The sequence below is a fragment of the Anas acuta genome, chromosome 2, assembly GCF_963932015.1.
Source record: "Anas acuta chromosome 2, bAnaAcu1.1, whole genome shotgun sequence".
Taxonomy (NCBI): domain Eukaryota; kingdom Metazoa; phylum Chordata; class Aves; order Anseriformes; family Anatidae; genus Anas; species Anas acuta.
The window spans coordinates 109129201-109147425 of NC_088980.1; the positions used below are offsets into that span (position 1 = coordinate 109129201).

The 18225-nt window shown below is 37.1% G+C and overlaps 1 protein-coding gene across 10 annotated transcripts in view; it reads right to left on the minus strand.

Annotated features, from left to right (window-relative positions):
* The window catches only part of PIEZO2 (piezo type mechanosensitive ion channel component 2), a 310777-nt gene that overhangs the window by 80801 nt on the left and 211751 nt on the right, over positions 1-18225 (minus strand). For 8 of the 10 annotated variants that reach the window (XM_068671657.1, XM_068671651.1, XM_068671647.1 and 5 more), the window contains 9 exons: positions 16120-16254; positions 14484-14522; positions 12465-12603; positions 11850-11989; positions 9676-9912; positions 6973-7096; positions 5111-5352; positions 4289-4437; positions 3356-3529 (listed from right to left, as the gene is read on the minus strand). In XM_068671657.1, the coding sequence (XP_068527758.1) occupies positions 3356-3529; positions 4289-4437; positions 5111-5352; positions 6973-7096; positions 9676-9912; positions 11850-11989; positions 12465-12603; positions 14484-14522; positions 16120-16254 (1379 nt within the window). The remainder of the gene's footprint in view (positions 1-3355; positions 3530-4288; positions 4438-5110; positions 5353-6972; positions 7097-9675; positions 9913-11849; positions 11990-12464; positions 12604-14483; positions 14523-16119; positions 16255-18225) is intronic. The other 2 variants (XM_068671648.1, XM_068671650.1) reach the window with 2 other exon arrangements.

Genomic DNA, 18225 nt, shown 5'->3' on the forward strand with positions numbered 1-18225 from the left:
TTCCAGCTAAATATTTTGGAAGGAATCTCCTTTATGGAACTGTTTTCAAGATGCCATATATAAAGAGATGGCTATGAAGACAACATGGAATTTCACAGTTTGGATCCTGTAGCACCCAACTTTGTCTACAAATTAACAGCTGTAGCATGCAATGGTTTTAGTGTATGGGATGTATATGAGTACAAACTCATAGTTTTCATGAAAATAAATACACATTGTACATTTAAATGACTCGACCCCCAAAAAATCACTTTCTTAAGAGCTTGTGAGGTAGTCAGGGATGTGTTCATGCACGCAAATGTGTGTGCATGCAGGCATGCATCATTCCATGCACAGACAAAGGGTAGGTAAACGAGCCTCCTCAACCAAGTCTATTGTCTGCAGCCAATTACAAATAGCATCAATTATTCCTGTATTGAGACATGGGCAAAATTTAGGAGAAGAATCCCAACTGGGAGATGAACTCACAACATAGAAATATGCAGGAGAGATGTATTAACTGCTTCACCAACTTTACAAGACTACAATACCTGAACATTTTCTCCCTGTTCATTTTACAGTACAGTGCAGCAAGAACATATTTTGCTGTAACACAATTAAGAAGTAACAAACAAGTTACGGCATATCTTTTTAAAGGAAAGGAAAGTTTGAGGTACCCACCTATTTATTATTAGATAAACACGGCCATTGACTTTGGCATGGCTATGAGGTGGGAGATGAAAGTATAAGAATGCATGAAATGACAGTGGAAAATGAATTAGAGAGAGAGAAAAGGAAACTGTTAAGTAGGAATTAATGCACTTTCCTGTCTACCAAGAGACATATTGTCATAACAAAACACACCCTGAAAGCTTAATGCACACCATGCAGTGAAAAGTCTAGAAAGCTTATAAATCCAATAATACTTAGACATTTAGATTGTATGTAACTTCAGTTAGAACTGCAGGTACTTTACATAGACCACAAAATGAGAGTGCAGCTTCAAGTAACATTATTGTGGACATTTTTTAAAAATAGATATATTTCTTCCTTATCTTAATGCATGAACAGTCTCAGCAACCTTAACATGAGTTTTCAGTTAGACACAAACATAATACCATAAACCTACACTTCAGCTCAGGGACAGATGGAGGAGCTGAAGTTGCTTTCTCTATTAGTCTCATGACTAGCTCATACTTGTTGTGGTTGGTTTATTATGTTTGCTGCAGGACTGAGTTCTGTCTTCTTACTGAAAATTAAAGATCATTTTCTTTATTTTTTTCTGTTGTAACAGAAGCAGCATAAAAGTAATCTTGAAAGGTAAACTAGCAGTTGAGTGAAAGCTAGTGTTTTCAAAGCAAAAGGAACAACTGAAATTTTAGACATATGAGTCTGTTTGCAACTTTTTTTCTATTTGACTGTTGAACTGTAGCTTGTTGTGCTCAATCTTATCCAGCTTTATGCATCATCAGTACAAATGTCAGTGCAGTTCCTACCCTGTCCTATCCTGAAGGTTTGAATTTTAAAGTCTGCTGATCCTCAGTATATATTCTGCAGAACAGAAATGATATACATGGTAACTGTGACTTTGAAATACTGCAAAATGGCAAATGTAGCACATTAGCTGCATTTAAGAGTTAAAAATATCTAGCTATTTATTTGAAAGTTCCATACAATCTTGTATTACATTTAGACTTAACAAAAAAAAAAAAAAAAAACAACAAAAAAACAAAAAAAACACATTATATTAGCCAGACAAAAAAGCTTACATTATCACAGAATCCTTTTCACTTGCCACTTTGCTTAAGAAATGTCCTAAAAGACCTGTTGCAACAGCAGATGTCTGCTTTCAGCTGTCTCAAGGATATTACTCCTGGCAAAAATATCACTCATTACAGAAAAAAATTCACATCCTACAACCTTATTTTCTGATACTAATCTTTTTTTTTTTTGTGTGTGTGTGTGTGTGCGTGCGCGCGCTCTCGGCAAGACATTTAAAACATTGTGTCTTTAGTATTAGTGTTCCATCCTCCCAGAATGATGTGATTTTAATTAGTGATTTTCTTCACACCAGCATTTGGAGAGTAGTAGCTAATATTTTACTATCTTCCATGTATAATAGATTTGCAAATAGTGGTTTCAAAGGCAAGGAGCGTTGTACCATGAGACCAAAGTCACTGGGATTGTCTCAGGGATTTTTTTCCATTTTATGCCTACTGGATCACACTAGTTGGGAGCTGGCATCTGTTTCTATGTTAGTCAGTGTAGTGCAAAGTGTTTAGGCTACAAAAGAGCTTGTGCAGTTACCTCAAACTGTAGTATATTTCCCCAAATGCCACAACCCAGGAACAACCACTGTTTCTGCTCAGACATCTATGTGGGTTCAGGTATTAGGGCTTGGCTGCCCAGTTCAGAGATGTTAATTTGCATCTGCTGCTGCACACAAAGTCTTCTGTGGGCAAAGAAAGTGCTCACAGAATTTCTGAAAGGACCCTTGAATTTACCATGGGATGTAGCAATTCAAGTAAAACAAAAAGAAAAAAGTATTATACAAACAGGCATTTTAAAAGTTAAGCCACAACATTGTTAGGAAATTTTGTCAAATTTAATTTGTTATGTTTTTAGCAAATATTTGGCTTTGTTTTTATCAGCTTATGTAAATACAGAAACAGGACAGATTTGTTTTTATGTAGGAGAATATTTAAGAGCTGAACATAGTAAAAGTATGAAGAAGGTGAGGTTACAAAATCATGAAAAAATTACAGTGAAGTTCTTGATGAGAATGCTGAATGTCTCAAAGAGCAAGCATAGCCAAGGACCAGGACCCTAAAGAGTGACCACAGGTTTGAGATATTTCCATTTATGAAGTTCAACTTTACAAAAGGGCCTAACTATCCAATGTGTATGTGGTACTTGCCAAAGATCTCTCGATCTCCATTTGGCCTTCAAAATGGACATTGAAAAACAGAAGTTACACAAATTAAGTCTTATTATTTGTTACTGACAGGACTTACAAAAAGGCACACAGAAATTAGGAATCTACCCCACAGTAAAAGTGAAAACGACTAGCGAGATAAATACCTAAATATCATCAGTACCTTTGAAAATGTAGCACCAAATGAAGGAAAGCAAGCAAACAAACAAACAAAAAAACACCACCTTCTACAAGTATTGGAAAGTAGTGGAAGAACGATACTTTAGTTGTGGCTTGTTTAGCATGGTTCTGGATGTTAAGGGATACTGATTGTTTTTTCTCCTTTGTTTTTAAACCAGGTCATTATAACAGAAGTAAATAACATCATTTGAAAAGTGAGCACTACAAGACAGTCAGAAACAGCATTTTCATACAGATAGCTCCATTTACTTATTTCTTTACCTGTAAATAGTGTTGTCTTGTTTGCTGGTTACAGCTTTTAAATCAGTGAGCTGGAGGAAACGGTCATGGAAATAGTGAAGATGTAAGATACACGCCAGTAAGAAGGAGGTGGGGATAAAGATGCGTGTGAATAGCTCAGCCACAGAAAACCTTTTTAAACCAAGGTCTTCTAGTCTGGAAAAAAAAAAAAAAAAGCCACTAAGTCATCTTTTTACACCAAAATCTTTTCCTTGTCATGAGACATTATTACATATCATTAGCAAAGGGAAACAAGGGTTGGTACTTGTTCTGTGTTTTTACATCTTTAAATTCTTCTAAACCAGAAAGTTTTACAATGTATATGTCTTGTATTTGACCTTAGTAATGTAGAAAGATACTTTAAATGTACAGAGCCAAATGTACCAGCCCTGCCACAACTCTCTTTTCAGGAACCAGATGGGTTGTCTCTGGCTGAAAGTACTGCACTGAAGATCGACTCATATTGCATTTAATTTCTCATGTAAACTCCTGTTGAGGAACGCCCTATACATCACGAGGAGGAAGAAACACAGCCCTCCTCATTAGCAGGAATGCTAGTCCATCTTCATCAGCACCAGACATCCTGTAAATCTACCCTTAGGCTATCCCCAGATCTTGCTCCTATGGTCAAAGAAGGGAAAGTACAGGTGCTGTACTGCTAACACTGGGAAGGACTTGACAGCAGATAGGGAAAAATATGACCCTCTGAGCCCTTGTCATGCCCTTTCTCATCTCTGTTGCTAAAAACTGCTCTGTTGCACCAGTAAACCTACAGCTTCAGAGCTGAGTGCTTAGTCAACTATGTCTGGGAATGGTCTCATGAAGTTTTTCCACTACAAGAAGGAAGAGTGCTCTCAGAGCACATCAAACTCACAAGTCCAATGGAAAAATAAATAAATAAATAAAACCACTTACTTGCTTTCATCCAGGCCTGTCATGTTCTTCCACAACCCAGGGAAAGACTCAAACTGGTATGTATAGATGAAGATAAGTACCAACATCGTGTAAACAACCACTGACATCCAAAAGTACTTTAAAATCTTTCTCCACCATTCATAGTGCACCTGAAAATCACACACTAAGGAATTTAAAAGAAGCTCAAGGCAAAGACACTGATAAAAGTATTGACAAAGCTGTACTGGAAAACAAAGGCTAAGAATATTACTCTTCCTAGCCGGCCTCAAGTAAACTGCAGACACAAATCCTTGTGATAAAGTTTTTACTCCTGGTACGTATGCACCCAAGTACAGACTTCCATGCAAAAGTGTCTTTTGGGACATGGCCGCAAACATAAAAGCCAAGGGCAGCTTCAGTCACTCAGTTTCATCAACATTAGGTGAAGAAAGTGCAGGAGGAGAGGGACTGCATGCTCCATGGCTGTGGAAGCTGTGTGGACAGTCACTAAAACCAGTGGTTGTGTAGGATGTGCAAGGTCCAAATCTTTCCCATACAGTTTCCACAGTTTTCAGTCATGTGGGGTGGAGTCCCACAGGCAAAGTGTATCATATATATTATCTAATAGCATCTAATTTTTTGTGCTTTGCCTGTCATTATGACCAAAATCAAATGAGAATGTCCTAATCAACCCATTCAAATGATCTTATTACTATTATGTTGTATCTAACTAAAAATCAAATACACTGTTTACAAATTCCATCCAAGCTACTTTACCACCAAGTTAGAGGTATGAAACACTGTATTCAAGGACAAAATTCAGTTAAAACAGTCCTCACTTACCTGGTAGAGGGCCACACAGAACAGGAACAGTACCATATAGATGATTTTGTACATGACAATTCTACCCTCAAAGCTGACAAAGAAGAACATGCCCCCACAGACGTAAATCCAGTACTTGATGAACATAGCCATCACCAGCTTCCCCAGAACTTTCATAATATCCTGTTCATCCTCATCATCATCTTCCTCCTCCTCCTCCTCCTCTTCTTCTTCTGCCACTTCTCCCTCTTGCAACTCCTCTTCTGCAAGTACAGAGTTACATTTGACCTCTATTTTGGGGACTTTAATAAGAATCAAAATGGATGGAAAGTAGAATCTCTGCACACAAAACAAAAACTTAAAGACACTATTCACAACAAAAGACTGTATTTGTGAATCACTGTCATGCCTCCAGAGCAAAGGAGAGAATTTTAACTTCATATGAGCCTCAACTTGCTCCTAGAGCTATATGGTATATTGCTCTATGGCCAAACGCCACACTTCACTTTGTGATATACAGGTAGCTGTAGTGGAAAATTGGAGCCCAAGGACTGTATAACAGATAACAGCCAAAATACTATCCATGGGACTAACCTTACTCCCAGGCAAGAACCTTTTAAACTGGAAAACAAAGAAACCACTAGCACCACCAGAAAATCTCTCTTGTTGAGTTTAAAGGGATGAATGTCCTTAAGAGAATACTGTGGTTTCCTCCAAAAAACCACAAGCAAGAGAAAACTTTAACATAAAATCAAACAAGCTTAAAAAATATAAATGCTCCGCTAACATTTTTTCAAAGAAACTACCGCTTTTCCAGCTTTTTCTCCTGTATCTAAATGACTGCAGAAAATACCAACTGTTTTTGCCTTACATGGAGGTCAGGATTCCCCAGTTATTCACCTTGAGAGGCTTGTGGATGGCAGGGTAGGTGTTCCCCTGAGAACAGGTACACATGTACCAGGTACACATACCCAGGTAACAGAGCTTGTCAAGTTCACAGCATGCAGCTGTAATGTTTTTCTTCACATTGAGAACAATATTGAGACTTCACCACCAAAAGTATTGCCCACTCCTTTTCTTCCACTCACAGTCCTTTCCTCAGACTCCTTCCTTGTTCTTGCCTTTCAAATCCTTGCAGTGTCCAGCTCTGACACTGACCAGATGCTTTACTGAGCCAAACACTGTAGTTAATCAAACAGGAAACTAGATTACAGTCTGGCTTTCTACCATTTCAGTGAATTGAGCTGATTCAGATCAGAATCCAGAGAGACAGAAAAGGGCAACAAATATCTGGGAGAAGATGTGCCCAGTAGCAAAAGAGGGAACAGGTCACTGAGCTGTTGGATTAGCCAAAAATGCAGCTGTCAGCTTGGCTCTCAGGTATGCTTTTGATTGCATGAGCCCCCACACTGAAAATATACATGCTTATTCTCCCACTGAAATCAGTAGTTTAACTTCTGTTTTTTTTTTTGTACAAATCTTTATGGACAAGCAGAACAACTTGCAAGGAAATTAATAACTGATTTTTCCTCTGGAAACTTTTCTCCTCTTGTGGTTAAACTCCCACAGCAACTCATCTGCTAGTTTGAGTTTGGGACATGGGAATAAACTGATTCTTAAAAAAGTTCCATGGCATTTTTCAAACAAGTCATTTCATGTATCTTTCATAATTTGCAGTTCAACAGTAAAGAGAATTTTAATTTGTTTGGATTTTCTAAAGTTCAAAGCTGTTTTGTTTTCATAACCACTGAGAGACAGTTGCACATAGTTTTGTAATATCTTCCTTAGTACATATCTTGCTAATTAATTTCTGCATTAGGAAACACAATAACTGAAACTTCTATTGTGACTGAAGGACTCTAATAAATTGGACATGGCTTTACCTTTTTCTTCATCTTCTTCACTTCTGACTTTGACCTCAGATAAAGTAGCTTCTTTCAGCTGAAGTGCTTTTTGTTCAGTGAGGTGTTGCCTAAGCAGTAGCCAGAAAGTAATCGTGAAAAGGATCTGCAAGCAAAAATCAAAACGAAAACAACAGACTAATTGTAAAACCTATATCCTGCTACCGCAAACATGTCTTCATAAATTTTGCATGCTTTTGTTTTTTCCGTCTACTGGAAAATAGAAATAATGTCATAAATGTCAAAGTGCACCTTTGTGGAAATTGTCATTTAGGAAACACTGTTATTTAGGAAACACCCTGCATTAAACACAAATTCATTTCATCCAACCTGGATGGTGTTATGGTTTTACGATTTGCACTTTTCTATTAACTTTTCACTCTGCATCTTTTCTTATACAGTTCTATTCTACCTTATTCTATTCAGTTTTTAATTCCTGTCTTTAAGTTTAAGGACCTTCTCTTTATATATTACCTGGTATAATTTCCATCTGCCCATTTTTGTTCATTTCCTCTTTCTGAAGAAGCACTGGCAGGTAAGTGTATTGTCAATAGGTTTGATAAAGCAAGAGATGTAGGAGTTTTGGTACTTTCAGTGCTTAAGAGTAATTAATTTAAAAATTAAAAAAAAATCTTTGTGTGTCTTGAAGTTACAAAAGACGTAGCCAACTGAATGTGCCTTGCATATGAGATGGCTTTTAATTCTTGGAAGAGATTGAAGTTGATAACTCCACAAAAGATGGATACCTTAGAAATAAATACATCTCTTTAATGAAGAGTACATTTTTTTGTTTTGAAAAAAAGCTGAATTCAACAACTTTCAATACTTAGATACAGCCAAAATTCAGGAAATGGCATATTACCTATCAAATTCTTGATTTTATATTTACATTTCGCAAAGTTTCTATAGTGGTGCAGAACAAGGACTTATTTCACTGCCTTATAAGATATAAGAATAAAATCTCAGGCAGGAAACATGTAAAAGCCAACTAGCTTGTATGCAACAAAATGACAAGGTCAGTAGCATAAAGTAGAGCTCTCCTGTTTTTCATCTAATATGCAAGTACTTCATGGGAGACAGGTAAAGTCCCATGCTAGCAATAGCTGCTTTCTCTGGCACTGTGGCTAACACTGAGCTGAAGCAGGTCCTCAGCCTGTGTGAATTGTCACTGTTCTTCCTCCAGATAAACTGCTGGAGCTCTGATTTTTGAGACAAATGTTTTGCTGTTGTAAAGTACAGATTACTCTGCCATGACTTGCTCCACCTCACTGCTTCATTTACAAGGTGACCTATAGAGGTCCCTTCCAACCTCAAACATTCTGTGGTTTTGTGAGATTTGCTGAGTGCATTATATTCAGCCTAAAAAAAAAGCAGTAGGCATTTTCTATTATTTTTTGGGGTGTGGCCAAATCATCATATATGCACAATGGTTTCCTTTCCTGACACCAGCTAGTTTTATGTAAGATACTTGATTATATAGCTAATAAGAAACTATGTCAAAGGGGCTGACATACTAAGAACATTAAAACTCCTTGAGAGATTTACAAAGTCATTGAATCTATAGAATTCCTTGAGCTTTTAGCTCTCTTACTTAACTATTTCTACATTTACAGGTGAAATCATACAGTTTCGGCTAATTTTCAAGTGCATTAAAGACCAACAAATGGTTGTCCAAAGGCACTGCCAACAAGGGAATTCACTTGCAGAATCACTGTGAATGGTAACACTGTGAATGGCATAAGGGAAGTAATTCACTTATCTCAAGGGAAGCAGTGCCAACTATCTGTACTCTCTGAGATGCCCCTCTTGGGTATTCTATGAAAAAACTTCCTAATTATGCCCATTCCCTCCCCCAGTAGCACTTCTGCCAAACACATTGCATTTTGTAGTGCTTTCAAGATATCTTTGAAAAAAATCTATCATGCAGTGAGGTCAACAAACTCTTGTTACTGACATGAAATGGATTCCAGCTTCAGTGGCAGACATGTACTGCTACTTGTGACAAATCCTAAAGGTGTGAGTAATACTGGTAACTGCAATGATACCACAATTCCAGTTGCCATCACGTTCAAAGACAGACCTGATATAGCATGGGTGACCGAATACAACAAAATGCCATGGTAAATAAAGGCACTAGAACTATGAGCGTCAATTTAACCACCCACAAGTACTGAGTTTACTTCTTTTTCAGATCTTCATATAGCCCTTCCTCTGTTTCCCACTACAAACAGTGGGTGTGCCAGTGACTACATAGGTCTGGGTTTATGTTTTTGAAAGCCAGAAACATCCATGTGCAACACTTATGTTGAAGGGTTCTGAAGTAGGTGAGACAAAGGTACAAGAGGCAAGACTTAAGAGGATAAACATTTATCTAACAAATCTAATCACATCTATTTTCAACCCATTTTATAAAGCCAAAATTTATATCTACTATGTGTTCTCTGCAGAATTGTCAAGAGAACCTATAAACATGTCTGAAACATTTGTTTTGGTATTAGCTTTATGAGTAAGAAGCAAATTTCTCAACAGCATTTTTAAACTACTTATCCTTTATTGTATAACTGCTACCAAACATGGTTATATCAAATACTGAGGATTCTTAAATGTAAAGTGATTCACATTTTTTGTCACAACATATTCATTTTGTGTTTTCATAAAAAAATCTCAGCGGTTTGTAACACTTACCTTTGATGCCAACTCCCCAGGTTCCTTTCTTTCTAAAAAACCCGATACTTGAGGAAGCTCATCATTCCTGAGCTCAATACTCCATATATACTGCAATGTTAGCAGTAGATTTGCATAGAAAACCATGAACGGTGAAGTGAGCATGGCATATTTCCTTCGGTCACGAATCATCCACAGTGTACAAGACCAGATCAATAGTACAAAAGTTAACCAGCTGTGATATGTGATACTCCATGCCTTATGAAAAGAAAAAAGAGGGAAAAAAATGTCCAAGGATTCATTCAGGAACCATGTTGTGGCATACAGCCCGTTACTTAACTTACGCTTCTCTGCTTAGCACACGTTTTCATTGTCATGAGGCTTGCATCCATATTAATCAGCTATTGGGCTAGCTACTGTAAAATCCCTTCAAAAACATGCTGAAAATGGATTCTTAAGAAGTCCACAGATGGGGGCAAATCCTTCTTTGTACATTAACTGCACACTGGTAAGGTTTGTGACCAGGTTCACTGCTTTTCATTACACGAAATAAACAGAGATGGAAAGTCCAGGCTAACTTTAGGGCACAGAGGACCTTCTTGCAAAACTAGCAACAAAGAAATCAGCATAGCAATAGCAAAACATATTTGATACCTGCTTACATTCAAAGCCCTTGACAGATATAAAATTATTCTGGCTCCATACTGTTCTAGCTTTTATAGAAACAATTTAAGATGGAAAGCTAAGGTATTTACACAGCTAGACTGAAAAATAGCTAGTGTACCCTAACCATGTTGGATTGCCTCCTATACTTACAACTAGATAATGTTTTAAACAGCTTGCAGAAATCAGTTACTGAAAACTACTCTAGTAAAAAACTGGGGGAAAGGATTTTTCTAAGTGCTTTTTTTTTTTTTTTTTGCTAACACTGTTATTGATTTAGGACTAAATTCAGCTATATGCTGGTATAACTGGGGAATAACCGTCAACATATTTTAATTTCCCTTTCAATTTAAATTAAAAAATATGAAACATTAAGAATACATCAGTCAGACTAATCCATCCACCTTGGAAATAATGTTTTGTAAGAGTATGTGAAAAACACTAATATGCTACTTCTTTCTTCACATAACAGAATGTAACTTACACTGAGGAATCCTTGGCTATGGAGTAAGTGGAACTTTCATCAGATTATACTATAACAGAATTCATAAATGAATTTGGGTTGAATCATAGGAAATAGAGATATATCACAAACAGAAAAAGCTAGTAGTGCTAAACTACTAGGGAAGGGGAAGGGGAAGGGGAAGGGGAAGGGGAAGGGGAAGGGGAAGGGGAAGGGGAAGGGGAAGGGGAAGGGGAAGGGGAAGGGGAAGGAGACATTGTGGCAATATGAAAACAACTACTTGTTAATGTTTTAGAATACATGAAGCCAGATCCAGATTCTGCACAAGGAGTCTGCTTTTCCTGTCAAAGGACAGTAAATAAGGTGTGAAACCATATGCAAACAAAAAGCAGCCAAACTAATTTATTTTATCATTTTTAACACAAAATTCAGCCAAGAAACTTTATGGTTAATTTCATCAGAGTGGAAACATTTCCAAAACAGTAAAACCAAAGCTTGCATTGGTAATATAGACAGAGAGCTAATTACTAAGCTGAAAATTTGCTACAGTTCAAGATACTTGCATCAATTGGGCTTAAAAGCAAACAACAACATTTAAAGAAGAAATAAAGGTGGTAAGTAAAACAATAGCAAAATCATGTTTGTCAAAAAGTTGTATTTTCCTTGAGACCGTTCTGAATCCATAAAGGAAACCAGGCTTTCCAGATCTTTTATCTCAGAGAGTACCAGATGCACACTTCAATCTGAGTGGAGCAACAGCATGATGATACTGCTTATAGAGAACCTTTGGAATCAATAAAAAAAAACCTCAGCCCCAATTGCTTTCTTTCTCAGTCCTGGAAATGTGATGTCTTATCCAGAACCCTTCATGTTGCCCTATTGATAGATCTATAACAAGTCTGGGAATTATTAATCAATAACCTAAACTGCAGACACTATATCAACATATTCTAGGCATGATGCAAACACTTACTGAAAACCAACAGATGAAATTACTCTCAGGAAAACACTGAGAAGACACATCTATTTGTAAAATCAACAGCATTATTCTTTTGTTGCCAATACTTACCATCATAGCTATCAGAGCACAAATGTAACTTTGTTTCATGATAAATTGGAACGCAGAGACAAGGGCATGCAATTTAACATCTTCTTTTTCCTCCTGGGTAACTTCTTCTTCTTCTTCTTCTTCTTCCTCCTCTTCCTTTTCTAAGTAGAAAAAGAAATTCTTATTTGCAGTTCATGCTGGCCCTAAGACTACTGTATGCACTTTCTCCAGGTGAGTAACCCTGGAGTGATTTCACTTGTAATCACTCTAATAGCTACTTCTATATCCTTAGCAAGCTCAAGATGGGAGCCAAACAAACTAACAAACCCAAAACCAAAAACCAACCAGCCAACCAAACAAACAAAAAAACATTTGAGCGCAGTAAAGCAACACAAAACCTGCAGTCACTGTGTTGGTTTGCAAAGAGGGAAAGTATTTTAGTTAGTATATGTCTACAGCCTTGTTCACGAAACTGCCAAGTGGTAAGCCATCATTGTAAGGTGATAGCAATTGTTTAAACTTCAACAAGCCAAGGAGCTTACTAAAACAAAAAATAAATGCAAGAGGCAGTGAACTGAGATACAGAAAAAGAAAATATAGAACTAAGGGTAATTCCCATGCAATGCTTTTCACTACCTGACATGTCATCCGAAGGCTCCCATTTGTACTGTGGTGTTGAGTACAGGTCTGCTTTGGCTGGACCATTTTCTAATGGCAGTGTGGGGTGGATGGTGTGATAGTCAGAAGGGTTCCCATTCACTGTTACCAGCAAAACCTACCAGAAGATGGGAGAGAGGCACTGCTTTTAGGGCAGCTCTTACAAGTGTGAGACTCCTATTTCTGTGCTTTGCTTTACCATGGATTGCCAATGGTAAAGGAGATGAACGAGTAACTGTAGTTGGCTCTTTCCAAATAAACTGATAGTTATAGTCATGATGCATGCAAAACTAGTACATAACAGCTTTCAAAATAATTTTTGGGTAACTTTTCATGCAATATCAGGAGATTTACAAACTGATTTCAGTGAAGTTTTTAACAAAATATAAAATAATTCTGCATCTTAGAACAGTAAGTATCTCCTTAAAAAAAGTGTGGTTTTGTTTTTGTTTTTGTTTTTTTTTTTCAAATTCCATATATTTCACGTTGCATTAGACATTTCAGTGTACATACAAGCAGTCTGAAAATGCACAGAAGTGTGGACACACAAGCAAAAGTGATCATGTTATTCCAGTCAGCCAAGCTATGGTAAATGACTATTTGCATGCTCTTGGCCTCTCCTACTTATAAAATTATGGAAACAAAAAACAATGTGAAAGTGGATTATATTAACGCATGCACAGCTGGGGAAGTCTGAGGCCAACTACATGGCTTAGTGCACAAACAATAACTCTTGAGTTCATGTTCTGACACCCTGACTTTCCCAGGTCAAGCTAGCTTTTTACAGACAGCCTGGGAAAGCATCACGATCCCCTGGCCTTAGGTTAAAGCTATAACCACAAAGTCACCCTCCTTCTTAGGCAAGCAAATACATTGAGATTTTCAGATTTAAATTTAAATTTTCAGACTTTAATTTTTCAGACTGACATTTTCAGACTTAAAATTAAGAATACCTATCTGATTATTTATATTGGTTATGACAATAGTGTTTATAAATGGCTTTCAATTTTAAATTATTTCTGGAGAGAAATACATTAACTGCAGTTAATAAAACCAGTTCTGTTAATTATTGCTATTGATTCAGCATTTAGCCCACTTCTTAGTACTAATTCAACACTCTCACATGGTTTTCTTTTTGTGAACTAAATTTCAGCACTTGTGCTTGTTTGGATTGGTGTTCCAGCAACCACAATCATAAATATCTCTTGTATTGGCAGGAATTCACATGCAATGGGTTACTGAGAGCAGTACGTGCTAAAGACTGACGTGTTTAGGCTGAGAGATAGAACTGTTATTTTGCCTGCAGAAACTATGCACAGGAATGTTGTGGACTGATTCAGTCTCTCTCTTTCAGAATAGTATCTGGGTTAGGTATATGAGGCAGCACATTAAGATTTGGTTATAACTGCTCTCAGAGTTCATCTGCATCCCCATTCTTCTGAGTATGCTGAATGGCAGGGATGTTTCTGCATTCAGGTTTGTTACAAGATCTATAGCAGTCAAAATAAATCAATCATTTGCTGTCAGCTCAAGCAGGGATTCTAATTTTCTGTAATTTGTAAATTAAACTCATGTGTTGTCAGTCACTCTTTAAAAGCCTCAGCATTTCAACATGAATGAAGGAAAAAAAATAGAGCAAAGAAGCTAAATCAAGTTTAAAGATGGTTTGCATTAGAAAGCATATTTTGAGATCTTATTTAAACCCAATGAAATAACAAAGATCGTTTGCCAGTTGGTAATACTACAAGTAGTGTAATTTCAAGTGAATTTCAAGTAATTTCAATTGTAAGGCTAATTAGCAGTTTCTCAGTGTAATTGTTAAGGAAGAGAAAGATAATTATATTTAAGACAATCAAGGTTACATGGCAAAAAAAACAGACTAAACAAAACACAGAAGTTTTTAAAATGTCAGCTAAGCTTGTATTGCCTATATCAGTGAGATCTGTATTTACATGTTAAAAAGAATGACAAAATTACAAAGACTAGTAGTATACTAACATCCGATGGCTTGTATTCATCTTGGGTCATTGACAGAAGCTGCAAAAAGCAATGCAAGACAAATTATTAAAGAAGCATGGCTCAAGCATTAATAAGAATTTTTTTTGTTGTTGTTGAATACAGGCATGCATATTTGCTGACTTTTGCATATTTGCATTAAGAAATTCAGAAAGAATTCTTAAAAAGCCAGCAGAATTGTACACTATGCTTCATAAAATTATATTTAGTGTACCGTAAGCATTGACATAATGTTACTGTATGTTCCTGTGAATTCTGAACCAAAACTGAGACTGTTGCCTTAAATTTTAGGTATTAGCTCAAAGAATTAATCAGTATGACATTATACTGATTAACTGCTTTCTAATGTCTTTCTAATGATCCAGTGCTTAAAAACTAAGTTTTAAAAGATCATTAGAATTACTGTAATTACAAAACTACTTCTGATGAAATGTTTATACTAATATAAAATGTGATACTTATAACTGCTAGCAATATTCTTTTCATTAAGTAGAAATATTTTTCACTGAACAAAAAATATTGGCTTTAACCAAGGCTGAATGATTAAATGCTGAGTGAACACCAGAATATGAAGTAACACCTGCAATGTGCTATGTCAAGAAAGCGCACTAAAGCATCAAAAGCTATATCCACCAGTTTTGTCTTTCCAAAATATTTTCCACTCAAGTCAGTGAGAAATGTTTCTAGAGACATGTGATTCATAGGGGAAACAAAACTGTGCTTTTAAAATTCTGTTAGAAGTCCCAAATTCCTATTTCTGTACCATTTTATTGCTTACTTTGTGTTTGTCCACAAAGATTTTCAGGAAGTATTTTCAATGCATGACTTCTCTAGCTTTTCTGTAATAGCTGTTGAAGATACTATGTTGAAAAATGAAAAATTTCCACGGAAAAATTGAGATTGCTAAATGTAAGAGCCTACAGTAGTAACTGATTGTTATTGTTGTTGTTTGATAGAGTAGGTTCAGTCCATTTCTTTGCTAGCTCATTTACCATTGTTACTATTATAATGGAGTTTGGAGGAGCTTAAGTATATGTGGCTCAATGGAGTATTTATAAATCACAAATTCGACTGCAACTCGTTAAATGAAATTTTACATTGTAGCTGGTGAGGACTGATGACAGAAAGCTGATCCTTTCCTGGAGATTTCCCAGCAACTGTCTTCCCTACAGACATCCAGCAAGGGCACCAGTACACCTGAAGGAAGATAAACTGGTAGTTCCTCTTTACTGACTGGTAATTAGCAACAAGGTAACAAGGCAGATCAGAACTTTACATCAGGATTTAGCTCCCTGGCAGACTTTCTAGCTGTTTTGAATAAAGATAGTGACCTGATGCCAAAAGATTTGCTCTAAATTTCTAAAATGCAGAAGCCAAAAGCAAGGAGCATGTTCTTTTACGTCCTTACGCTGGCTCCTGTTTTAGCTTTATTATTTTTTTCAAAATAAATTTCCTACTCTGCCACACAGACTTGGTATTGTATCTTAGTTCTATAAACACACATTCAGTTCTTCCTACTATTTAATACTGCTTCCATTAATTTCAAAGTAACTGTCATAAAATTGAGTGATGGTTTTAAAGACATTTAATGCAGAGACCCTTCCCACTTCAGACTTACTTTTCTCTCATCAGTTGTATAGTGGCTTGCATACCACAGACTGCGTCTTCTCTCCGCTGTCATTGGAATTGGGCTGCAGGCTATTTCTTTGTCATCCTCTCCACTATCAGATTTCTCTTCTTCGTCGGGTATCTGCTAAACAACACAAATGACAGCACTAGTTACTAGTCTAGATAAAAATCTCATAAGAGGAATTTAAATTTTCCCCTAATTGATGCTCCCTCTCTGAAATATGTCCTTGAAATACCTTTTAGTGTTTAAAGCACTCTATCGTATAGATGACTTTGACTGAGATAACATTTTCATAAATGTTGACAGGGCTTTTCTATAACTGCTAGTCCATCAATGCCATGATGCTTCCTGTTAGTTACAAGACACCAGAATCACACTGATTTCCACTTTTTATTACTTTAGTATACAGTCATACCATAGACACAAAAGTTTGATTTTATGAGCAGTGAATTGAAAGAAAATTAAATCTTCCCAACTGCATATATATGTGAAAAGACAATTCTGCTTCATTAAACAGCTGAAGAATTGAAAATAAAGGTCAAAACCCTATCAGCATAAGTAACAATATTTGAAGTCTAACCTTACATACAAATCCATGCCTCAATACATAACAAGGTAGTCAGTAACGGTCATCCATTGAGGTTTGTCTAGTCTTTCTTCTGTGTTGAACTACAAATATTTGTGTGTGTACTCATGTTCACATGAAGGACAAAAAAAATGACTGGAAAAAGCCAACATGGATTTACCAAGAGTAAAGCATGCTTGACGAACCTGACTGTTTTTTAAGCTGAAACAACATGCTCAGTGGATGAAGGGAGAGCAGCTGATGTCAGCAATCTTGATTTTATCAAGTTGTTTAACACAGTGTACCACAGCATCCTTGCTGACAAGCTGGTAAGATACTGATTGGACGAGGTGCATAGAGAACGGGTAGAGAACTGGCTAGACTGTCATGCTTGAGGTGGGGTGATTAACAGATCAAAACCAAAATGGTAGTCAATCATAAGTGCAGTTCCTCAGGGACTGATGTTAGGTCTGGTACTATATGCTATCTTCAAAACTACTTTGATTATATCATGGGGTTGAATGCACCCAAACAAAGTTTATGACACTGAACTGAGGGATGAGGCAAATGGGCAACCACACAGACAGGCTAAAAGAATGTCCCAACCAAAAATGCACAGGCTTAACAAAGATAAAGTCCTTCATCTGGGACAGAATGCAGCAGTAAAGGCTATGAGCAGAGTTGGTGGGGAGCTGCTCAGGGGAATACGTCCAGAGGGTTCTAGTGCACAGCAAGCTGAACGTGAGCCAGCAGTGAATGACAGCAGCAACGAAGGCCATGTCCTAGGCTGCTCAGTCCAATCTACTTGTCAAGTGTCAAACCATACCTGCAATACTGTGCCCAGTTCTAGTTCTCCCCAGTTTAAGACAGACAAAATCTAGGGAGGGTCCAGCAGAGAGTTGTCAGAATGATCATAGGGCTGGAGAAGCTGAAGGATGCAGGAGTTGTTCGTTGTTTATTTATGTATTTATTTATTGCTGCCTTCCAATACATACAAGGCAGTTTTAGAGAAGACAGAGGTACTGTCCTCACAAGCAGGCATGATTATAGGACAAGAAGCTACGGGCACAGCTAGTTTCAGTAAAATGTTTTTTTGGATAAGAAAAAAATCACTGTGAGAATAGCTAATCACTGGTACAGGATGTCTTTGCTGGAAAAATCCAAGATTTAGCTTGATAGGCCCTTGGACAACTTAATCTGAGGCCCTGCTCTCACATGCCATAGGACCAGATGATCTCCTGAGGTCCCTTCCAACCTAGTTTGTTTGGTAATTCTATGATTCTCTATGATGCACATGCTCTATTTCTTCACCTTTGACAGGATCCACCAGAAGTAGGATTGTTAATGCGCCAGCCTTAACTCCATTTTAATTTCATGACCCAGCAGGAGTATAGGGGCATCTCAAATAGAGTGAACATGGATGTGTTTATAGAACAGCATCAAACAGGAGACAGAGGCGAGCGTACAAAAACTGTGCTGGGTTACAGCTCCTCTCCAGGCTCTTACAGATGCACTATCCCTGCACTATC